The sequence below is a fragment of the Lithobates pipiens genome, unplaced genomic scaffold (genome assembly GCF_037356315.1).
Source record: "Lithobates pipiens isolate NorthernLeopardFrog02 unplaced genomic scaffold, aLitPip1_a1.2 Scaffold_30, whole genome shotgun sequence".
Taxonomy (NCBI): domain Eukaryota; kingdom Metazoa; phylum Chordata; class Amphibia; order Anura; family Ranidae; genus Lithobates; species Lithobates pipiens.
The window spans coordinates 12,037,416-12,063,649 of NW_027507791.1; the positions used below are offsets into that span (position 1 = coordinate 12,037,416).

Consider the following 26,234-nt stretch of genomic DNA (forward strand, 5'->3'; position numbering starts at 1 on the left):
TCTGCATTTTGCCGACTGAGAAAAAGGTGGCGATAATGGTGCTGAAAATGCACACGATTTTGCCGTGATTTTACTGTGCTTATGGGATGTTTTTCAAAGGTCACGCGACTCAAAAACCGCATCAAAAAATGTAGTTCTTGCTGTGTTTTCAATGCGTTTCAACAGGGAGGTGCAGTTTTTTTAACGAACACCACAACGGAGACACAAAAGACCAGTGTTAAAGACATGCATAGAATTTAAAGGGATGCATTTTTCTTGAGCTTTTTTGTGCTAAAAGGTGCAGTTAAAAGCCGAGAATACATATAAATTCACAATATTATTTAAAAAGTTGAATAGAATACAAGTATATATAAAAGTATATACCGGTATATATTTTTTAACACTCATTTTGGGTTTAGGCCAAGTGCATCCTGAATTTTCAGTTCCATTTGGTGCACCTCTACACCAATGCAGGAAGAGCAACAAACAACAAGCCCCATACAACAGCCAAAATGGTTCCAGTACCCAAGTCAAAAGGCAGTCTAAAGCACCCTGTGGCCAAAAGCTGGATCAGTTGAAGCCTGAACCCATGAAGCACGTGAACTGAAGATTAGGTAGTGGCCTTACAAATATAAGACACAAAAGCCTGCTGCTGAAAAGCCCAGAAAGCACTGATGGATCTAGCAGAATGAGCCATCACCATTGCCGAATAGACCAGAATGACAACCCCATGGATCCACCTAAAGCTGGAATAAGATGCAGGGAGCCCCCTGCGAGACCTCTCAGGAAGCACAAATAATATGGTCCCAGGGAAGCCATGGCTAAGAGACAAACAGCTTGAACAACATGCAGACAGTGAAGCCTCAGCTCCGAAAATGTTTCAAAGTGGGACAAAAAGACACTTGCAAAGAAAATGAGGCTTGCCAGGAGCAGGATAGGTTATAAGGTGTCCACAAAAAACAAACAGAAAAGGTACTGACGCCAAATCAGCCAAGCGCCAATATTTTTTCAGCAGCATATCAAAACACATGGCACATAAACCTGTGAAACCCAACCCTACCACACCCATCCCAGGCCACACCGAAATCAAGGCCCACAAACCACCTCCCCTACAAAAGAAAAAAAAGAAAAAAGAAAAAACTGTGGAAGTCAGTGGGCAGGACAAAAAGTGCCAAGTTGCCCACCCTCCATGGCCATCCTAGAGAGTTCCAGTCCGGAGTGCATGCCAGACTAGTGGATCAGAGCGGCCCCACAGCGTTGTACCAGTAGGTCTACATCTAGCGCAGCAAGAGCCGGTGCAGCAGCCTTGATTTATGACATCAGTAGGATTTGTCTATTGCTGCGAGTACTGGCTGGTCCTGCTGTGCATCATACATCAGTTAGATCAGCTGTGTTGTATACACCATGCACGTGTTTGGACACCATCTTCACCCCAGCTGGACCGTTAACACAGCAGTGAGCTTTACCCACCAGTCTACACATCAGGGAAACCACCTAAATAGGCTGCACTCCCGATACAGCAGACACCCTTGTTTGCCAACCCAGCTATGGCCACTCTCTCATGATTAGTTTATGTCTGAGTGACTGATTAATGCCTACATGGGATTAGACCCTGGCTGCACACCATCCTACTACTAGCATTTCTGCTGGTACAGCTAGTGGAAGACGGGAGGAGTGATGCTTGGGGTGCCTAGTTATATACCCATTGAGGTTTTTGGAATTGGTAAAAGGCACCTGAGCATTCTTTCTCCCAGGGGACACTATATTGTTAGGGCAGGTCTAGGTGGGTCTCTGGGAAGCGGGGGTTTGGGACACCTTGCTCCAGATTTTTTTTTGGGGTGTGGGGCAGGGTATCTGGGTGGCCTGGCACAGTAGGGTTAGGTGGTGCTGGTTTAGGTGATGTGTTAAATATTGCCATGTAGCTGAATTGGTGCCAGTATCTTTTTTTGTGGTACCTAAACCTTGGGGACACCTACCCATATTTTTCTATATGGACAAGCACCGCCAACTTTTTGATATCGAGCATTCCCAGAATACAATTTTTTTTTTTTAGCTATGAGGGAGGTCCACACAATTGTTTAGAAACGTCCAATCCTTTGAAGGTACCTGCCTATAAGAGTAATCTCGGAATCCAAGACCCTGTACTGTATGAGCAAGAATAATTTATAGGCAATATAACATTTAAAAAGGAATATATTGTAATCCTGACCATAATAATTATGAACAAAACCATTGTACATTCTCTTGCTGTAACCAGGTTGTGAACACGGCTCAATATCAAATATCTTCATTCCTAGGCAACTGTTGAACAGGCTGGTTGGACCGGCCCGGTAGAATGCACAAAATGTACCGCAAGTGGTTATGTAAAGAACTGGTCAACACAAAGCCCATCCTGAGTAGTTTACCAAAACCTTGAACTTTACATTGGAAAGAAGACGGCACAGTCTGTTCTGTCTGTGCCCTTGTTTATCAACACGGAACAATGGGGAGTGCGGCAGTAGTGGAACACCGACACTTTCAGAAATACAACCGCGGCTGTCAAATCAGTGAACTCTACTCGGCTGATTCAATAAGGCAGTAGCAGGAACAAAGACGAAGTGCGTGTGTGGAAACAGGCGGCCCACGGCTCGGCACATCCGAAGAGGAGTGATGCTGAGATCTGACTTCTTTCCAAAATTAGGCGAGTACATTTCCACTATTATAGAGATTTAAAAAAAAGCAAGGCAGGAAGGAGTACAACACATTAACAAGCACATCTACAGCTCATGCTCACTTGCTGCTGTTCACATACAGTGCCTTGAAAAAGTATTCCACACCCGTTAAAAATTTTCCACATTTTGCCATGTTGCAACCAAAAACGTAAATGTACTTTTTGGGGGATTTTATGTGATAGACCAACACAAAGTGGCAGGAAAATGATAAATGTTTTTCACATTTTCTTTTTACAAATATGTGAAAAGTGTGGGGTACATTTATATTCAGCCCCTTTACTCTGATACCCCTAACTGAAATCTAGTAGAACCAATTGCTTTCAGAAGTCACTTAATTTCTGTGAAGTCCTCAGAGGTTTGTTAGAGAACCTTAGTGAACAAACAACATCATGAAGGCCAAGGATGACAGGTCAGAGATAAAGTTGTGGAGAAGCTTAAATCAGGGTTAGGTAATGAAAAAAAAAAAAAAAAAATATCCCAAGCTTTGAACATCTCTTGAAGCACTGTTCAAGCCATCATCCAAAAATGGAGGGAGTATGGCACAACTGCAAATCTACCAAGACATGGCCGTCCACCTAAACTGACAGGCCGGGCAAGGAGAGCATTCATCAGAGAAGCAGCCAAGAGGCCCATGGTAACTCTGGAGGAGCTGCAGAGATCCACAGATTTGGTGGGAGAATCTGTCCACAGGACAACTATTAGTTGTGCTCTCTACAAATCTGCCCTTTATGGGAGAGTGGCAAGAAGAAAGACATTGTTGAAAGAAAGCCATAAGAAGTCCTGTTTGTAGTTTAGGAGAAGCCATGTGAGGGACACAGCAAACATGTGGAAGAAGGTGCTCTGATCAGATGAGACCAAAATTGAACTTTTTGGTCTAAAAGAAAAACACTATGTGTGGTGGAAAACGAACACTGCACATCACCCTGAACACACCACTTTTCTTCAGCTGGTCAGAGTTGATGGGAAGATTAATGGAGCCAAATACAGGGAAATCTTAGAAGAAAAACTGTTAGAGTCTGCAAAAGACTTGAGACCGGGGCGGAGGTTCTCCTTCAAGCAGGACAACAACCATGAACATACTGCCAGAGCTACAATGGAATGGTTTAGATCAAAGCATATTCATGTGTTAGAATGGCCCAGGGAAAGTCCAGACCTAAATCCCATTGAGAATCTGTGGCAAGATCTGAAAATTGCTGTTCACAGACGCTCTCCATCCAATCTGACAGAGCTTGAGATATTTTGCAAAGAAGAATGGGCAAAAATGTCCCTCTCTAGATGTGCAAAGCTGGTAGAGACATCCCCAAAAAGACTAGCAGCTGTAATTGCAGTGAAGGGCGGTTCTATAAAGTATTGACTCAGGGGGGCGCCATACAAATATACCCCCCCACACTTTTCATATTTATTTGTAAAAAATTTGGAAAACCATTTATCTTTTCCCTTCTACCTCACAATTATGTGCCACTTTGTGTTGGTCTATCACATAAAATCCCAATAAAATATATTTACGCTTCTGGTTTTAACGTGACGAAAATGTGGAACATTTCAAGGGGTGTGAATACTTTAAGGCACTGTATTAACCACTTGCCGACTGCCTAACTGGAAATTTACACCATGACATTAAATACCGGTGTTATGGCTGCAGCTAGATGCCACAACCCCAGTATTTTCTTTTCCCTTAGGCGGCTGGCTTTCAGATAAAAGTGGACCCTGCAGCGGATTTGCAGCCTTTTCCCATTGAGATAAGTGAAGGCAAGATAGACACTGCTCACCTCTATGCCCTTGGAGGACAGGTGTGACGTCATGACATAATTTCAGGTTCTCGGGCCATATAAAAAATGTTATTGATCTTTTGCTTTTAAGTGTAAAAGGAGAGATCTGGGGTCTTTCAGACCCCAGATCTCTCCATAAAGAGGACCTGTCGTGCTGTATTGTAATCGCAAGGGATGTTTACATTCCTTCTAATAGCAATAAAAGCAATCAATTTAAATTTTTTTAAAGGGACAATGTTTTTAAACGCCCGTGTGTTCATGCGCAGTTGTGCACGCATACATATGTCAAGCACACATATGTAAAGAGTGTTTGCACTACACATGTGAGGCATCGCCATGCACGAGGCTGGCAGGGGACCATTATTATATAGATCGACTTCAGTAAAGCCAACCTGCCCATAGATTTACCAAAATTTGTCAGTTTCCTGCTGAATGGGTCGAATTTCAATCCGCCTATGTCCAGCTTCAGTATATTGCAGAGTATTTGTTATTGCTAAGTGCTGGGAAAAGATTAAAGAAAAGTTTGACCAGTTTTTTTCCATCGCATATGTGGACCAACAACGAAAAAAAAAAATGGAATTCAGCAGCAACTTCCTTCCTACTATTGCCTTACAAACAGGTTACTAAGTTGGAACTTACAGCAAAAGGTCTGCTTTACTGGCCCCTTCTTCAGCTGCACATAACTGTTTCTTTGATATCCCGCTGCTTCATTCAACCACTTGGAAAGCAGATAATACTTTCAAAGAATGGACAATTGTTTGACAGTGCTGTACGATGACTGGACCAACGCTGTCACGTGGGGCGGGAAAAGTCCAAGGCTTGTGCAAGCGGTAATTGGAGAGACCTAAAACTTACACAGGATTCGTCTCCTTCCTGGTGGCTGAACAGAGCAGTGGGGAACTAAAACCCAGACGTCATTCAAAAGGGGGAAATTCCATTTTGCCGCCTCCCCCCTTTGGACAGGTCCCCACTTCCACGTCAGCTCAGATCGCCTAAACAATCCAGGTGGCAGTTCGCAGTCCCTTCATTTGCCATCAGCCTTCTGGGACACCTCACAGGCCCAGAAGCCTACAGGAACATTCACAAAGTGCAGCGTGGCTCGTGTGCAACAGGAAGCCTGCTGTGAAGTCACATGGTATCATAGCCGGCTTCCCACACTAAAGATGTCGGGGCTTTGTCAGATTAGGTGACCCGTCAGAATGTGTAATGGAAGTGACGTTCCGCCGCCGCTATCTTGCTACACCCCGCACTCGTCCACAGTATATAGTGAGAAGGGGGCGAGTGGACATCTTGTTATACCCAACAGATTTTTGCACTTTAACAGTAAACTGAGTTTATATAGCGGAATACAGTACTTAGAACTCTGTGTGACCGTTTAGATGTTGATATTTTAAAAGCAGCGGTGTTCTAATAGACCTGTGGGATCAGTGGGCTTGCCACTGCTTTTAAAATTCAACATCTAAACAGTCAGATGTAGTACTATATTTCACTATATAAACTGTTTACTGTTAAAAATAAGTGTAAAATGCAAAACTCCAGTGGGTGTAATAAGATGTCCGCTTGTACCCTTCCGAGTATCTGAGTGTACTGTGGACGAGTGCAGGATATAGCAAGATAGCTGCGTCTAAACGTCACCACCTGTTAAGCCTTGTACACATGATCGGAGAATCCGTCGGAATATGTCCTATTGGACTGTGTTGTCGGATAATCCGACTGTGTGTGGTATGCATCGGAATGTTTCCGTCGGACCCAAAATTCCAACTTGTTGGAAATATTTCCCGACCAACTGGTTCGATCGGACATACTCCGATCATGTGTAGAGAATTTTGATCGGATCAAGTGCCACGCATGCTCAGATCAAAAGCTATTGGCTACTAGCCTGAATGTAGTCCCATCGTAAAGAAATTACGTCATCACGTTCTGAAAGATCGGATTTTTCGACAACTTAGTCCGACCGTGTGTATGCAACAGTTTCGGACAAGATCCGACGGACAAAATCCGACGGGCAAAATCCGACGGATTTGGTTGTCGAAATCTCCGACCGTGTGTACAGGGGCTTACACATTCTGGCAGGTCACCTAATCTGATGAAACTCCGGGATCCCAAAGACTGGTGAAGAACTGGCCTGGCTCAGGACCGTGCTGGATCCCTGGACAGGTAAGTGCCCTTTTATTAAAAGAGAAGATTGGCAATGGTTTTTTTTTTTTTTTGACGAATCATACTTGTCTAGGTGGATGCAGCGTCGCCCCCCTGCCGGCCCTAAGACTGAGAACCGAGCAATCAAACACCACCAATTGTTTGGTTCTAAGGGCTTCCCTAACAGAGACTCAGTCACCGCTGTCTGCTCTGCTCCCTCCTCGCTCACGAGAGATATGGGCTGTGGGCGGCTGGCTCAGGCCCTCAGCAGCTCACTGAAAGGCTGGGCTGAGCTGGGTGCCAATCCAGGCATATCGCAATCTTGCCTGAGCCTGGAACGGCTTAGCGACGTCAGCAGACAGCAGGCTGCAGTCTGCTGAAAAACGTGTCACAGGAGTGCAGAACCATCTGCAGTACTGTGATCAATAGACATACACCCAAACAAGCTTTAGCTGTACTTCTTTAAAAGTCAGCAGCTACAGTATTTGAGACTTTCTTCCAAGGGTGAAAATCCTTTTAAAAGAAAGATGTATGTTTATCTGGTTTGGAGAAGGGTGGGGGAGGCGCAATAAAAGGAACCTTGTTGTGGCCTTGTGCATCGACATGGGCAAAGCACGGGTTAATTTTTTTAAGGGAAACAAAAGTTTTTGGCTCAATTTTATTTTCTCTTTAAATGCTGTAAACTGTACACTTTGTTTTACATCCTTTTATTTTATTTTTTTTGCCACATTACCGGGTGCTTCCATAACAGTTTACTGTGAATACTAGAGATCAAATAAGAAACTGCCAAAACCACACACTCACATCCATCTCTGTATTGCTCATCCACATTAAACAAGCACATGCTTGAAGAGTGAAGAATGGACCGCTCCAGGGGAACGTAGTGAAGAATGGAACGCTCCAGGGGAACGCAGTGAAGAATGGAACGCTCCAGGGGAACGCAGTGAAGAATGGAACGCTCCAGGGGAACGTAGTGAAGAATGGAACGCTCCAGGGGAACGTAGTGAAGAATGGAACGCTCCAGGGGAACGTAGTGAAGAATGGAACGCTCCAGGGGAACGCAGTGAAGAATGGAACGCTCCAGGGGAACGCAGTGAAGAATGGAACGCTCCAGGGGAACGTAGTGAAGAATGGAACGCTCCAGGGGAACGTAGTGAAGAATGGAACGCTCCAGGGGAACGTAGTGAAGAATGGAACGCTCCAGGGGAACGTAGTGAAGAATGGAACGCTCCAGGGGAACGCAGTGAAGAATGGAACGCTCCAGGGGAACGTAGTGAAGAATCAAAACGCTCCAGGGGAATAATGCAGTGAAGAATCAATCGCTCCAGGGGAATAATGCAGTGAAGAATCAAACGCACCAGGGAATGTAGTGAAAGTGTTAATGCAGATGAAGGAATGCTGCCCTCTCATTGAAGAAGTTTGGCTGTCTCTGCTGCTTCTGGCATTGCAAAATAAAAAAAAACAGGCAGCTAAAGCAAATATTGACTGAATGGGTCTACAGGCTGATTTTCCAAAGTAAGCAGACGTGTGGGCGTAGTTATTGTGACAGCGCACATTGTGGTAGAAAAAGGGAATGGCGGAGCAAATGCACAGAGCCAGGCTCGGCACCCAATCTACATGGAACATTTGCAGATCACTGTGATCATTATTTTAAGGCATAAAATCTCACTATGCAGACCTCAGCATTGCCCCATTGGAACATTTCTTATTCTTCTCAAAGTAAACTTGTACTCTGTATATTTTTACCTAAAGGAGTTCACAACACACACTTTTATTCTAGAACGACAATGTAATAACAATAGTTATTTTTGACAATCCAATAAAAGTTTAATAGAAAACAAAAAAAAAAGTCTCCTTTCATGTTGAGTGCTGCCTGTCTACTGGCCAGTTCTTTCCACAACTTCCTGGCTTCCCTGCATGCTTTGCAGCTTCTCCAATGGTGTTTGCGCTTAATTTCTAAGGACTACATATCCCATGGTATCTTGCTACCAGCAAGCAGGGATTCCTGTACTGATGCTGCCTTCTGAAACTGCTCTCATCACCTCCGTAGTACAGAGGGCAGGCTCTGTGAAATGTCTGACACAGCAGTGGCTGCTTAAAGGACATAGTAACTACGTGTCACAGAATTCAAGGAAGTAAATGTGTGGGGATCTTCACAAAATAAGTTTACAAACGTCATTGTTCGGAATAGGAAAGAAATAACGCAATTGAAATACAATGTGCAAATATGTAAATTTACATTTGACCATAAATATAATTTAAACACTTTCTGACCGTATATGTACAGTTGTGCTCATAAGTTTACATACCATGCCAGAATTTATGATTTCTTGGCCATTTTTTTTTTAGAGAATATGAATGATAACACAAATACTTTTCTTTCACTCATGGTTAGCATTTGGCTGAAGTCATTTATTATCAATCAACTGTCTTTACGCTTTCTAAATCATATTGGCAACAGAAACTACCTAACTGACCACGATCAAGTGTTTACATACCACAGTTCTTAATACCGTATATTGCCCCCTTTAACATCAATGACAGCTTGAAGTCTTTTGTGGTATTTGTGGATGAGGCTCTTTATCTTCTAAGATGGTAAAGCTGCCCATTCCTCTTGCCCAAAAGCCTCCAGTTCCTGTAAATTCTTGGTCTGTCTTGCATGAACGGCACGTTTGAGATCTCCCTGGAGTGGCTCAATGATATTGAGGTCAGGAGACTGAGATGGCCACTCCAGAACCTTCACTTTATTCTGCTGTAGCCAATGACCTGGCCTTGTGTTTTGGATCGGTATGTTGGAATGTCCAAGTACATCCCATGTGCAGCTTCCTGGCTGATGAATGCAAATATTCCTCCAGTATTTTTTGATAATATACTGCATTCATCTTGCCAACAACTTTGACCAAATTTCCTGTGACTTTGTAGTTCACAAATCCCCAAATCATCAGCCATCCACCTCCGTGTTTCACAGTAGGAATGGTGAACCTATCATTATAGGCCTTGTTGACTCCTCTCCATATGTAGCGTTTATGGTTGTGGCCAAAAATCTCAATTTTGGTCTCATCACTCCAAGTGACTTTGTACCAGAAGGTTTGAGGCTTGTCTCTGTGCTGTTTGGCGTATTGCACTAATTACAAGCAAACAGATCACAGGTGAGGATGGTTACCTTTAATAACCATTCAAACCCCTTTGTGTCAACTTGTGTGCCTGTTACCAGTCCAAAATCACCAGGGTATGTAAACTTTTGATCAGGGTCATTTGGGTAGTTTGTTGTCATTATGATTTAAAAAGAGTAAAAACAGTTGATTGATAATAAATGGCTTCAGCCAAACACTAACCATGAGTGAAAGAAAAGTTTTTGTGTTATCATATTCATATTCTCTGAAAAATGGGCAAGAAATCATAAATTCTGCCAGAGTATGTAAACTTATGAGCGTAAGTGTCCTATACACATACCGGTATATATATATATATATATATACACATATACATACACACACACACGGTAGCAAGGCGGCTCTGCTGCACAGGATCACGTGTCTAGTACGCAATCCCGCACTTCCGGGTCTGGGCCGAGCGGTTCGCTCCCGCTGTGATTAGACACATGGGGAGATGATCTGTGGGTATGGGGGACTTGATGTCCACCAGCACATGCCGATGCTTCGGTACTCATGCAGAATGGCAGACTCCAGTAGGGAAGGCATGCCTTCTCCTAATACAAGCGCACCCCCCCCCCCCCCCCCCCCCACACACACACACACACACACACACACACACACACACACACACACACACACACACACACAGTACTTAAGCACGGGTCAGGCACACATTTTGCCCTTTGATCACCGCTGTTCACTCCTTCCCAGTCAGTGTCATTAGTACAGTGACAGTGCATATTTTTAGCACTGATCACTGTATTAGGGTAGCTGGTCCCTAAAAAGTGTCAGTGTCCCGACTGTACACTGCAATATTGCAATCCCGCTATAAGTCATTGATTGACACCATTACTAGTAAAAACAATAAAAAGATAAACAAAAAGTTCCTAAATCTTTCCCCTATTTTGTAGACACTATAACTTTGGCTCAAACCAATCAGTATATTATATAAAATATATATAAAACACTATTACACTTTATTTATTTTTTTGCATAGCTCAATAGAAACACAGAAAAAATAAAATAAAACGCACAACGCCTGCCTCTACTAATCAACATTTTCTGCTGCCTTATCCTCCAAGAAATGCACACACATCAGGAGGATGCAGGATGATGTAAAATGCAAGTAGGTGACATTGCCTCCACCATTTCTCCTAGCATGACATTTACTCGGCAGATGCATGGGCATAGAATCATGAGCACAGGTGATGACCGTATGTCTCTACATGAGCAGTGCTCAAGATCAAGCCGTTTAGGTTACCCAGCATTGTGGGATTGTATTACCTGTGTACGTAGTGTAGCTGATGAATGGAATGTATGGCCAGCACCATCTCTGCAAGGTAAAATCTGGCCATGTCTTCCGGTAACCGGTCTTCAAACTTGCTAAGCAGTGTTAGAAGGTCCCCACCGACATAGTAATCCATGACTAGATACTGCAAGTCAAACAAAGAAGGGGAAAATACTTATTAGCACTCACACCACTTTATCAATATTGGGTTCCAAGAACAGGGTTGCATTTGTTGGGTTGCTATAAACATGATCAAAAAAACTTTAGTAAAGCGGAGGTCCACCCTAAAGTGGACCTTCCGCTCATTGGAATCCTCCCCTCCTCCGGCGCCACAATTGGCACCTTTCAGGGGGGAGGGGGGTGCAGGTACCTGTACAGTACAGGTATCTGCGCCCACTTCCGGGATAGCTCTCTGCGGAAAGGGGTGTAGATTACACCCCTTTCCGAAAGTCCCCCCGCTGCCTGCTGGGAAACACACAGATCCCAGAGGCAGCGGGTCCATCCTTATTGCGCAGCGCGACTCGCGCATGCGCAGTAGGGAACCGGGAAATGAAGCCGAAAGGCTCCACTTCCTGATTCCCACACCCAAGATGGCGGTGGCAGCACCCGAGAGACGATCGAGAGTGTCGACATCGCGGGCGCGCTGGATAGGTAAGTGTCCTTATTTTAAAAGTCAGCAGCTGCAGTATTTGTAGCTGCTGGCTTTTAAAAAAAAAAAAAAAAACGGCGGAACTCCCGGCGGACTCCCGCTTTAACTGCACAATCGCCACATGACGACTATTTCCTTCCACCGAGGGAAATCACTTGATTCCCCCCATCAACATAGTCATCAGTAGCACTATTATGTTCTCCCGCAGGGGGGGGGGCACAAAAAGCCTTCCCAGCCAACAGAACACAATGATTACTGAATCCACGTAAGGCTGGGCTTATGTATGGCTACTGGAAGCAGCTTGCAGTCTCTATGTGCAGAGTAAATACTCAATTATATACTGTAACATCTTCCCCACGAGGACTCAGAGTAACAGTTTGTCAGAAGATCCTTGGCAGAAGCGCCCTATTCATTCTACTCTTTTTCACAAATGTGAATTGGAGGCTTATTTGTATCACAGTGTTTTTTGGGTATTTGACAGGTAGTTCTGATCCCTGACTTCCAATATCAAGTCGCGCTATACTTTCAATAAAAGTGAATCTGTGCAAAGGATTAATCTTATTCCACTCTTATGAAGTGAAAATCATGAATAAAAATGGATCAGCACACTATAAACAGTTCATGCAATTGATAGTAGATCTCCAACGTGAAATCAGCACACAATACACATAGGAATATTGAGAATGATGAGAAAAGATGTGCCTTCCACCTCCACACACACTGCCGCTTACCGATCTATTACAGGAGATCACATTTGCTTCTGGCTTAATACCCAGCCTGGGCCTTTAAGGATGCGACAAAAGGTCACAGCGCCTTCCCAGATGTTTACCATTCACAGGTACACGTTTCCAGATAATCCCCATGAGAAAAAAGCTTTCCTAGCATAAAATCTTTGCATGACTTTATTAGGTATAAAAAGTATGGCATTTACATTTAAACCAATTCATGCAGTAAAAATTTGCCCGGCTCTCGATTGCAGCCCGTTGCTCTGCGACTTGCGCGAACATGGCGACGTTAGCACGTCGCTCCCCTCTACGCGTTTCATCACTATTGACAAGCCCCAGGATGACGTCAATTGTGACAAAACACGTATGGAGGAGCAACGTGCTGATGTCACCGCAAGTCCCCAAACGGGCTGCAATCAAGAGCCGCCCCCCTCTGAGTTTTACTGCATGAATTTGTTTAAATGTAAGTGCAATACTTTTTATACTTAAAGTCACCCAAAGATTTTTTGCGATGGAAGCTTTTTATTTTCTCATGGGGATTAAATGGCAATGTGTACCTGTGAATGGTAAATATCTGGGAAGAGGCTGTGACCTTTGCTGCATACTTAAAGGCCCGGGCTGGGTATTAAGCCAAAAGTGAATGTGATCTCCTGTAATAGGAGAGCAACAGGAGTCAGTAAGCGGCAGTGTGTGTAGAGGTGGCACATCTTTTCTCATCACTATTCTTGGGTGTATTGTGTAATGATTTCACATTGGAGACCTACTATCAATAGAATGGACTGTTTATTGTGTGCTGATTGATCAATTTTTATTCATGGATTTTCACTTCATAAGGGTTGCATAAGATTAATTCATTGCACAGATTCACTTTTATGGAAAATATAGCACAACTTGATATTGGAAGTTGTTGATTGCTGTGTGTGTGTGTATCCTCGCAGGAAGTCGCATCTGCTTTTCAATACTTAATTTTCACTGTAATCACAGATTTTTTTTTCACATAATTTTTAGGACAGCGCAGCAATTTTTAAACCATTTTGAGTTGTGATCCCTGCCAAGTGCTCTGCATACACTGGGGGGGGGGGGGGGGGGGGTAAAACAGCCTACCTAACTTAAGTCTATAGGCTCTCTTCAAACTTCATAACTGATGAAAGTCTTCCTCTCACCTCCAATGTTCAGACATTGGTTGGCTATTTCCATTACATCTCTTAACGAGCCCCCGACCATTTCCCTCAAAGCCCCTCCTCTGCTGAGAGTGTGTTCAAAAATTGGGTAGGACACGGCCAAAAAACGCATACTACATTGAATGCAGGTAAATCGTGGCTGGTGGGAAAGGTCAGCGGCGTGTCTGTACATAGCTTTGTGATGGGTAGATGTCAATTTCAGTGGAGGGGTGGGCGTTCATAGGCAGGCTATATTTTCATGCAGCCCACCCTGAAGTAACACCCACACGTAATGCTGAGTCTCAATGATTGAAAGAACTGAAATCCAATGGATGTGATGGTGGGCTAGGGAAAGTCAAACTAGGAAGGAAAGGGATAAAAGAGGAGTGCCCAACCTGCAAGACGGCAATAAATGGGGGTTTGTAAAAATGCCTTCACACTTGGTGAACACATGCGACCAACTAAAAATGTGGCTGTGGGCATTGAGGAGTCTGTGCTTTGATTTTGCCCACTGCTACTAGATTCATCAAGTGAAAGGAGTACCACTCGACCATGCAATATTAAGGAACAACAGGTGGCCGCCGGGATGCCACTGGTTGAACTTTTTTCAACCAGACTAACTTTATGTAACTAAAGGAGGCGACGGTGTAAAGCAGGGGTCTCCAAACTTTTCAAACCAAGGGCCAGTTTATTGACCTTCAGACTTTTAAGAGGGCCGGATTGTGGCCAGCGGGGGCAGAAAATGTCCTGGGCCCAGCATCAGTAAGAATAAATATGGCCTCAAGGTTGGTGGCCACTCAGTAGGAGTAGTAGTAGTGCCTCTATTAGTAAGAGGAATGGTATCCCATCATTGGTATGAGTGGAAGAAACAGTGCCCGATGGTGTCAGTGGGAGGAATAGTGCCCCAAGGGCCAGATAAAGGCTAGCAAAGGGCCACATCTGGCCCTCGGGCCACAGTTTGGAGACCCCTGGTGTAAAGGGACAAGCTACAGTTTTGAATTCCACCAATTAGCGCCAGGCACACATTATGACATTCTGGTCCTGCACGTGCAAGACTAAAAAATATAAATCCAACCAGATAACAAATATTTACCAAATAGTTTTCATCCTGAAAGGCGTAGTGTAATGTAGTGATCCACTGACAATCTCCATTCACCAGCACATTCCTCTCTTCCCGGAAACAGGCGGTCTGTGGAGTATAAATTAATCAGATTAAATCCTGACACTATCAGGCAACCACCAGAAACTGAACATGGTATTAATAGAGCTGGCCATACATGTCGCAATCTTTTCTTAAAATACAAATTTCAGATGTTCTGGTATTACAGGCAGTTCACAATGGAGCGAGCAAATGAAAAAAAAAAAATTAGAAACACTGTTGCTTAATTCCCTGTAATTCCAACACTGGCATGACCCCTAAAGAAGCCAAAATGCTTAAAAGGCCAATGCCAACTTTTGCAGGGAAAAAAAAATGCACCCATACCAATTAAAGCCGAATTTGCACACTATAGTAACACTGTACTACTCTGGGGAGGCAACCAAGATTTTTTAATTTTATTTTTTAACACACTGCGATTACTTATAAATTGTGAATTTTACAGTTATAAGCAACCATTTTTTCTGAATAAAAACGATTCATTTAGTGTTTACTATTGTGATTACCTATAAATGGCCTCATCTAATCAAATGGTACAGATAGGCTGTGATTGCCGAGGGTTCAAGGATGTGGAATTCCCTTCCACAGGCTGTGGTCTCAGCGGGGAGCATCAATAGTTTCAAGAAACTATTAGATAGGCACCTGAACGACCGCAACATACAGGGATATACAATGTAATACTGACATATAATTGCACATATAGGTTGGACTTGGACCTTTTTTCGACCTCACCTATGTAACTATATGTGATCACTTTGACCAATCACAGAGCTCATCATAATAGTACACAAAGAAAGCCATGAATCAAAGTCCTTCATTGTGTACAATTGTCATATGACATGCAGTAATTGGCCACATGGCAGCAGGCCGGTACAGTGATCAGACAGATTGCGCTGGCACGCAGCCCGTGGGGCGCGATCCTGGGAAGACATCATATGACGTCCTCCCAGGATAATAGGGCTCCAACTCAGCGATCATATTACAATAGGTCGGGCACGAGGGTTGAATAAAAAATTGGATTAGTCTGCAAACGCCAACAGCATAACCATAGGTAGAGCAGTCAATCGCAGCGAATAGGGGTAGCAGTTCTGGATGGGCACAGGGATATGTTGCGACTCAATTTGATTCAGTGCATTTTAAAGCAGAGCTCCGGCCCCACATACACATACTGTAGCTGTTGAACTTTAATATCAGGACACTTACCTGTCCAGGGATCCCAAGATTTTGGCACCCCAGCCGATTTTTAAATTGGATCTCAGGTGCTGCCAGTTTCCAGTCTAAGGAAAAATGGCAGTAAAGCCTTGCAGCTTCACAGCGAGAAGCACACTGTGCTTTCTGAATGGTCCGGTGGTGGTAAAAGGAGCAGGGGGAGAGGAGGCAAACTTATGGGGGACCGCTCTGGAAAAAACAGGTACCCGATCCCCCCCCCCCCCAAAAGGTGCCAAATGCAGCAGCGGAGCTTCCCCCTTTGGGTGGAGCTCTGCTTTAAGATAGATCTAACCTACTGTGAACAGACCATTCCAAAATCAACCATAGCAGAGCTTTTCTAACATGCTAAAAAAAATCTTTACATACATCGACGAACATGTTCAAGAATGGTGGCCTGTGCTTCCCAGACATTAACCCCTGCGGTTCTGGTCCATGGAGGCCCAGCAATACAACAGCTCCATCAGTCACCCAACATCAGAAGCACAACAGACAATGCAATGATGTACATGACATTGTACATGCCCCGGGGATATGTCACGTTCTGCTTCATCACATCAGCTCGCTGCTTTCTTTTAAAGACCCCCCTAGATATGAAGGCAGACTTACTTCTGCTCTCTTGAGCATCTCCCATTTGTTTAGGATTTTCATGGCGTATATACGCTCTGTGCTTTTCATTCGAACTACAGCAACCTACAAAAAAGAAAGAAAATGTGATGATATATCACATATAGATTAATAGAATAGTAAAATCAGATTCTGGCTTAACATTCACTTTCATACAGGGTATCAAAAAAAAAACCCCCCCCTAAACAATCTCCTTATTCTCCACAAACCTATACACATCCACAAATTAAAGAAGGATTCCAGGTATTGATATTTTATACACAGTTACGTTGGTCCAGCTTGGATCGATGCAACCATGTATATACCATACCTGGCCGATGCCTCTGGAAATCGCAGATGAAAAAATGCTGTAATGGATGCAAAGCATTCTATGATTGGACACGATGGAGAGGCAGGGTGGTGATGTCATGCTCTCCATCTAGTACAGAGAACCCTTTGCATTTATTGAGAAAAAAGCCATTCTCGGAATGACTTCCATGCTGAACAGCCGATCTGTGATCTGAATGCAGCAGGCCAGCTACTAAGCATGGCAACCTGGAAGCTAGTAGAGATGAGAGTAGCGTATACATCAGTGATTTTCAGCTTCATGGGCACCTGACAGGTATGGCATATACTTTGGAAAGTGATTGGATGTGGGGCAGAAGAAAGAGTTCCAAGTCCAGGATTACACCTAGCACCCTGGCATTTGGGATGGGTTGATGGCTGTGCCATTCTGCCAGAATTGTATGACTACGGCAGTCAGAGGAGGTAAACTATATGGCCCATCATCTTAGTTACATGGTTTTTTTGGCATTCTTTTCCATACCCCTCCACATCTTGTGTCTGTAATAATCTCCACATTTCTGGGAAGGCTTTCCATGAGATTTCAGAGTGTCTGGGGGAATTAGTGTCCATTCAGCCAAAACTGTATGGATAAGATCAGGTATTGATGGTGGATGAGAAGACCTGACACACAATCAGCTTTACAACTCATCCCAAAGGTGTTCAGTAGGGTCAAAGCCAACACACCTTGCAGTCCACTCAAGTTCCTCCACACCAGACTCATCAAACCATGTCTTTGTGGAGCTGGTTTTGTACAGGGGAGAGACAGTCATGCAGAAAGGTCCTTCCCCAAAATGTTGTCAACAAGGATGGATGTGCACAATGGTCCAGGGCCCTGTTCATACCATGCATGTGCGCTGGTGTCCATTAGCATGCAGTTCAACAGTTAAGGTGTGAACAAGTCCTGAAATGTCTTTGGACTTTTGGAAATGGGATATCCAACCAGCTCAGACACTTCTGAACTCGTTCATTGCCTATGATGACCACATCCGTGTTGAAGCCAGGACAGCCTCTGAGATGCAAAAAACGTATTTATTTTTTCAAGGAAATATGCAAGACAAAAGTGACCTTTCAATAGCATATTTTACATTTCTCACTCGCCTTTTGTAAAAGGAGTACGAAACTCAGTTCTAAAGGCTGTCACTGCCCCACCTCCTGCCAGTGTTTAGGATAGATAGTAAATAGCATATTGGCAACACCCAACCTTAGTATTGTGACTCCTGTAAAAGCTTTATGTGGCTTATGGCAACCCAACGTCAGCTCTCTTCCTCTTTTAAGAGCTTTAAGTCTTCCTCACATGGACAATAATGTCTGTATGGCGTGTGCATGCTCAATTTCTAGGTGCTATGTGCAGGCAGCACACTAAAGTCTATCAGGATGCAGAGGCTGAATGGACATAGCCACAGGTGGTGCGGTTGAACGGCCCTGAACACAGACAGTGGGCACTCACACCTGTCACATTAGGACCAAGACCGGGTCCATGCAGCCACTCTGTCCTAATAGACTTCAATGGGCTGCCTGTGTGCAGCACCTGGTGTTGAGACGTTGGCAATAAATGGCTGGTTAATGCTATATGACTATATCGCCCGTGTGAGCAAGACCTTACATGGCATATGCCAACAAAACCTGAGAGATTTCAGGTATTTACACTAGCTGAATTGCTAAATAGTAGAGCTGCATGAATAATCGTTAAAGTGGAGGGCCACCCAAAAATACAGTTTAATGAATAAAAAAATAAAAAAAATAAACAGTAAAGTTAACCCAATTTTTTGTATAATGTGAAAGATGTTACACTACGAGAATCATGATCTTTATTCTAAGCAAAAAAAAATGATGCGATTCTCATTTTAGTCAAAATCATGCAGCTCTACTAAATAGTTTTGTGATTTGTGAGGAGTTGCAGACAAGCCGATCAGTGAGTGCTGGCCAATGATTAACCACCGGTACCCGCTGATCAGCGTGGAGGAAGACCAGACAGAGCTCTGTCAATGTAAAAAAGGCAGAGCTCTGTCCTGTCAGCAGGGATGTGCCCATTCTTGTTTCACTGCAAAGCAGGGGATAAAAACCGGCACATCTCTTAGTAAAAGCACCTCCTAGTAAACAAACACTGGTTAGGCACGCATTTAACCCTTTGATTGCCGTGTTGGAAAGGAGAGCACTATGTATTCTGCCTTTCTGATTGCATGTGGTTCGATGACAAATAGACATGTTAAGAGTGCTGAATCCCAGGAGGGGAAGGAGGAGGCCATACAAGGGTTTATCGCAAGAGTGGTGTTGAATGGGGCTTACTTTACTAAGAGCACATAGGATTTATATTCAGTGCAACTGCACTATATGAGCCATTTGCCTGTGATGTTAATCCCATCCCAGCCAGTGTCATTAGTACAGTGACAGTGCATATTTTTAGCAATGATCACTGTATTAGTGTCACTGGTTCCCACAAAGTGTCAGTAATGTCCTTTACACACATTCTGAAAATCAGACAGATTGTCAGTTTTTTTTTTTTTTTTGCATGTTAGTCACATATGGAACATGAAGAGCTTACTAAAGTTACAAAAACTCTTGTACGTCAGAAGAAAAAAAAAAAAGTGTTGTAGGGTTTTTGTACTGTATATTCGGATGACAACTGTATTGATTAAAACGAAAATTGTACAATCTAGTATCGTATGAGAATTTTCGTGCATCAGATAAAATCGGATGAACTATCGTGATCAGCTCTTGAAAGATCTGACTAATGGTACGATCGCTTCAAAATCGGTATTTTTAAATTTTCGGGTTTCCTGTGTATGGGCCTTTAGTGCCAGACTGCCTGCCATACTATCACAGTCCCCCGCTATTATTAAAAAAAAAAAAATTCATACATATACATATATATATATATATATATATATATATATATATATATATATATATATATATATATATATATATATATATATATATATATATATATATATATACATATACACACACATTATATATATATATATATATATATATATATATATATATATACATACATACATACATACATACATACATATACACACACATACACAATCATTTGTAGATGCTATAAAATTTGCGTAAATCAAACACTTACTGCGATTTTTTTGTTACCAAAATATGTAGAATACATATTGGCCTAAATTTATGAAATCAGATTTTTTTTTTCCGATTTTTTATTCAATATGTTTTTTTGCTGTAGTGTATAAAATATTGGGATTTTTTTCAAAATTTCCTGTTTATTTTTTTTCTCAAAAAAAAAAAAAACCCCAGTGGTGATCAAACACCACCAAAAGAAAACTCTATGTGTGGGGAAAATTGATATAAATGTAGTTTTGTGTAAGTGTTGCATGACTGCGCAATTACCAGTTTACTAGTAGACGCTTTTACCCCCTCCCTGTCCAGGCCAACTTTCAACGCTGTCACACTTTGAATGACAATTGCGCGGTCACGCTACACTGTACCCCTATTACATATTTATAATTTTTTTCACACAAATAGAGCTTCGTTTAGGTGTTAATCACCGCTGGGTTTTTTTTTTTTTTTTCTAAAAACAAAAAAAGGACTGAAGGTTTTGAAAAAAAAAAAAAAAAAGTATAATATATATATATATATATATATATATATATATATATATATATATATATATTTATTTATTTTTCATAGCTTGTTATAAAATTTTGCAAACAGGTAGTTTTTCTCCTTCACTGATGAGGCAACACTGGTGGGACTTCCCTGATTATCAGTGCTGATGTCCCTTTAACACCAGACAGTTATCGGCTTTCTTCTTCTCTCTTCATGCTGTCAGTGTGAGAAAAGAAAAGATAACTGGCTTGTGTTTACATCCTGTGATCAGCGGTCATTGGACACAGCTGATCATGTGGTAAAGGGCCACTGTGATTGGCCCTTTACCCTGATCTGTGATAAGCTGAGTCCACAGATGCCGGCAATCACAGAGCATGCCATTGGATCATGGGAGGACATCCATGGACGCCCTCCTGGCAAACTAAGCCCACGCTGTACCTGTCTTTCAGCTATAGCGTGGGCAGGAAGTGGTTAAGTATCGCAGTGCCAAAAAACAAAAATAATGGCCAGGTCATGAAAGGGGGGTAGATCTTCCAGAGGGCAAGTGGTTCATTAAAGTGGTCAGAACAGTGAAAGCAGGCTTCAGATTGGCTGCAAGGCTTTCTGCACTTTCCTGCACTTAAGCCCATTAATGGAATACATAGATTGTGCCCTTCCTTATATTGGCACCTATTTATGTTGACGTCCCTGCCTTCTTTACTTCCAACATGTAGCAAAAGCACTCAGGTGTCCTTGGAATGTTGGCAATACAGACGTTTTTGTTGCATGATGGTGCCAAGTGATAAGGCTCCGGCACAAAATGTCATATGAAGTGTGTTGCAATCGGTGAGGGCGAAGCCAGAACCAAAGTGTTGATCAGACGTCTTTCTCCGGTGAGACATGACACAACTCTCCTCTAATATGCTTTACATTCCTGGCACTTTCCATGACCTAAAGATGACTCAAGTCCATAACCACATCTCACAAACACAGCTTGCTGAAGCCATTTCCTATAGGGCTGCAAGTTTTGCGAGAGGGAAAGCATTGGAACCTCAGTCGTGGTTTTATTGCCTGGAAAAGCAGGTTATAAGAAGGGCTTCGCTGCAGTTGAGCACCACAAACCAAAAACACTATTTAAAAGTGGAGCTCCAGTCTTCTCCCAAAAAACTTAAGAGTCAGCAGCTACAAATACTGTAGCTGCTGACTTTTAACCACTTGCTTACTGGGCACCTAATCCCCTGTCCTGCCCAGACCAAATTTCAGTTTTTAGCCCTGTCGCTCTTTGAACAACAATTTTGCGGTCATACAACACTGTACTGAATTAAATTTTTATCGTTTTATTTTCCACAAATAGAGCTTCTTTTGGTGGTATTTGATCACCTCTGGGTTTTTTTTATTTTTAGTTTAAAAAAAAAAAATACAAACCCGTTTTATATTTTAATAAATTTTGCAGATAGTTAATTTTTCTCCTTCATTGATGTACTCTGATGAGGCTACACTGATAGGTACCAATAGGCTCCATTGTTGAGCACTAACAGGCAGCACTGATAGGCATTGGTGGGCACTAGAGCTGCACAATTATGGCCAAAATGTGAATCACGATTTTTTTTGCTTAGAATAAATATATTGCGATTCTCTCACGATTCTTGCGATGTAAAATCTTTCACATTATACAAAAAAAAAAAATTGGGCTAACTTTACTGGTTATTTTTTTTTTTTATTCATTAAAGTAATTTTTCCCAAAAAAATTGCATTTGAAAGACTGCGAAAATACACAGTATGACATATTGCAACCACCACCATTGTATTCTCTAGGGCAGGAGTCTCAAACTGGCGGCCCTCCAGCTGTTGCAAAACTACAAGTTCCATGAGGCATTGCAAGGCTGAGAGTTAAGAGCATGACTCCCAAAGGCAGAGGCATGATGGGACTTGTAGTTTCGCAACAGTTGGAGGGCCACCAGTTTGAGACCCCTACTCTAGGGTTTCTATTAAAAAAAATATATATATAATGTTTGGGGGTTCCAAGTAATTTTCTAGCAAAAAAAAATTATTTTAACTTGAAACCAACAAATGTCAGAAAAAGGTTTAGTGTTTAAACTTTCCTCACTTACACACAAATTTGATTCCATTGACAAATTGTTACAATGTTTATACTTAAGTTTAACTGCTAAAGGATGTTGTGATTCTTGGCAGACTGCCCAGTTGTGGCTTCAGAAGAGCAGAGACAATTCTTTGCATAGCAAGAAACATGAAACACTTTTTTCAAGATCGCAACGGGGAAATAAATTGCGATAACAATTCTTGACGATTAATTGTGCGGCTCTAGTGGGCACTGATAGGTGGCATTGGTGGGCGGCACTGAAGGGCACTGATCAGCACAGTTAGGTGACACTGATAGGCAGCACTGATTGGCACCACTTGTAGGCATTGATGGGTGGCACTTATGCAGTGGTGGGCACTGATTTGTGGCACTGTGTGCACTGGCAGGCGGTACTGGTGGGCAGATGTGGTGGCTTCGCCTCTTCCTCTTCGGGACTGATGTCCCTTGCACAGAAGTCAGTGATTACCGATCTTCTGTTTACATCACATGATCAGCTGCCATTGGCTAACAGCTGATCCTGTGGTAAGGGGACGGGATCAGCCCCTTTGTCCAATCTGTGATCACCTGAGTCTTGTTGACTCGCTTATCACAGGGCAGGGAGCAGGCAAAGGGGAGGACTTCTCCTGACGGCCTCCTGGCAAAGTAGGTGTGCGCTGCAGCCGTCATTCGGCTATAGCACAGATCTGGAGGGGTTAATATAAGGACACTTACACTTACCTTGGGATCCAACACTATCCTCACCTGAACGGTTTCATCAATCAGCTTCGGGTGCAGGTGACGGGCATCTTAGGTAAGGAAAGTGCAGTGAAGCCTTCCGTCGGGACAATCGGTTTACCTACTGTGCATGTGCAAGTAGTGCTTTGCCTACTGTGTCCCCCAGAAGTCTGTGGGGGTAAGGAGGAGGGGTCGTACATCTTCACAGTTTGTCGTGGTATCCACGTCCCACTCCTCCCCAAAAAGTGGCAAATGTGGCAGTGGAGGGTGCAAACAAGCGGAGCTCCCCTTTTAATTCATTGTTGATATTCATAGAAAACTCCCCCATCCATCGACTCCATGCTTTATTTTGCTCAAAAATAATTTTCTGCCAGTGGCCATCTTGAGTAAGGGCACTCTGTCTTTGGACTACTCAGTCTTTTTCTGCTGTCCCTTTTCTATGAAGGAAGACAGTGCTGGACTCCAGGCATTCGTACATACCTGATTTTTAAAAGTCAACAGCTTTAAAAAAAAAAAAAAAAAAAGTAAAAAAAAAAAGCTTCTCTTTAAAGCTCAATTCCATCTTTTGACAAACTATAAATAGTTTGCTTGGACCAGCTTGGCCCAAATGACTATGTCCCTCACCAACATGTGAGGCCGCTGGATGTGCGGTATAACCTGTATGTAGCTGGGGCAACAGTCTCAGCTCCAACTTCCGGTCTCATACCTGGAAGAAAATAAAGTCTATCACAACGGCGCTCAGCCATTCAGAGAAAGCAATATACTCTAGCAATGACTCAGAAAGGCGAGCTGATGATGTCACAACCTCGGACTCCGCCAATCAGAGGAAGTTTTGTGTTCATTGACAGAATACAATCGCTTTCTCTGCGTGGCTGTGCGCCGCTGCGATAGACTTCAGTGTTCCGGATATGAGACAGGAAGTCTTGGCTCCAACCAGGAACACAATGCAGTATTCTGTATGTTACTGCAGCTACATACGGGTTATACCGCACACCCAGCCGCCTCACATGTTATAGAGGACAAAGGTGGCCCAAAGTATGTCAAAACATGGAGTTGAGCTTTATATGTTGCATGATATAATGAAAGCTGGAATAGCCCACACAATTATCTACCTGCACCCCCTCAAAAAAATAAAAACCATTAGCCAATAGAAAACCTACTTACTTCTCCAAATGCTCCCCGACCAATAACTTTTATAACCTCAAAGTCATCCCGGTGAAGTTGCATTCCCTTCAGTAGCTGGGTGAAAGGTTTTGCTGTGGAAAAGAATACAAAAATATTTAATGCATTTAAAAGAAAACATTTTTCCCTATTTTCCCCCATTTAACCACTTGTGTACCTGCCTGTAATGCCCCTTTTATTAGCCGTCCATTTTTGTGTTTTCAGTGCTGCAGAACTACCATACTGCTACAACAAGAACACCTCACCGCCTCCATTTCTTCACCACAGAGGAACATCTAGATAGGCTTATAAACCACCATAAACAATGAGATGATTGGAGCGAGCCGTCAACCCAACAGCAAACTGATGAAACACACAAAAGCTGGTTGGGGGGGGGGGGGGGGGGGGGGTTCTCTTCTATTATAAAACCATGAAGGCTACAGGAACTCACATTGTGAATTTGATTTTCATGGCACCAACATATTCCACAGCCCTTCAGACAAAACCAGCCATATTAGTCCCTGCAACCAGGCAAGCTCCCATCATTCCTGCACAGCCATGAGACGATACAGAGGTGGGCAATGATATGAACGCTTCTGGGTTGTGTTCAGCCGGCCATAGATGGAGCAATTTTCTTTGCTGCAACCTTGGCTACAATAGCTGCTAACAATCGCATGAAAAAAAACGCCAGGCTGGTAGTGACCAATTTGATCAATTAACTTGGGTACATTCAGCCTGCCCATACATGGTCCCTCCTCGGTACAGAAGGCGCTCATTGTGATACATTGAAGAAGAATAACTCTTATGTTTTCAAAACACAATTAAAGAAACCCAACACCTGTAAAAATAAAAACATTTTGCTTCAATACTTACCTTTAATCCAGCGCTGTGATCTGCAGTAATTCTATGCCACCCCTAGATGTCCTCAGTCTTCCAGCCGGCATCATTCACTTTCTGCTTTTTCTGAGACCGCGGCTCAGTGGCGCTCAGCTTTCTTGATATGGTGGGAGGGGGGTCAGGTACAGCCCCATGACATCAAAGGGATATCACCAAAGAGCTGCACAAAAAAATGATGTGAATATTCATCAGGAGAAGCAGACACAAAACAGGATAGTCAAAGACTATGGGAATGGTAAAAGATGGTCAGAGACTGCAGGCACGACACAAGACATGGTCAGAGACTGCAGGCACGACACAAGACATGGTCAGAGACTGCAGGCACGACACAAGACATGGTCAGAGACTGCAGGCATGACACAAGAGATGGTCAGAGACTGCAGGCACGACACAAGACATGGTCAGAGACTGCAGGCACGACACAAGACATGGTCAGAGACTGCAGGCACGACACAAGACATGGTCAGAGACTGCAGGCATGACACAAGAGATGGTCAGAGACTGCAGGCACGACACAAGACATGGTCAGAGACTGCAGGCACGACACAAGACATGGTCAGAGACTGCAGGCACGACACAAGACATGGTCAGAGACTGCAGGCACGACACAAGACATGGTCAGAGACTGCAGGCACGACACAAGACATGGTCAGAGACTGCAGGCACGACACAAGAGATGGTCAGAGACTGCAGGCACGACACAAGAGATGGTCAGAGACTGCAGGCATGACACAAGAGATGGTCAGAGACTGCAGGCACGACACAAGACATGGTCAGAGACTGCAGGCACGACACAAGAGATGGTCAGAGACTGCAGGCACGACACAAGACATGGTCAGAGACTGCAGGCACGACACAAGACATGGTCAGAGACTGCAGGCACGACACAAGACATGGTCAGAGACTGCA

At 43.3% G+C, this 26,234-nt stretch overlaps 1 protein-coding gene across 2 annotated transcripts in view; it reads right to left on the reverse strand.

The window, feature by feature from the left end:
* CDC42BPB (CDC42 binding protein kinase beta) overlaps positions 1-26,234 on the reverse strand; it is a 188,209-nt gene that overhangs the window by 108,942 nt on the left and 53,033 nt on the right. For both annotated transcript variants that reach the window (XM_077463713.1, XM_077463712.1), the window contains exons 2-5: positions 24,432-24,523; positions 16,544-16,627; positions 14,666-14,761; positions 11,035-11,183 (exon numbers count right to left, since the gene is read on the reverse strand). In XM_077463713.1, the coding sequence (XP_077319839.1) occupies positions 11,035-11,183; positions 14,666-14,761; positions 16,544-16,627; positions 24,432-24,523 (421 nt within the window). The remainder of the gene's footprint in view (positions 1-11,034; positions 11,184-14,665; positions 14,762-16,543; positions 16,628-24,431; positions 24,524-26,234) is intronic.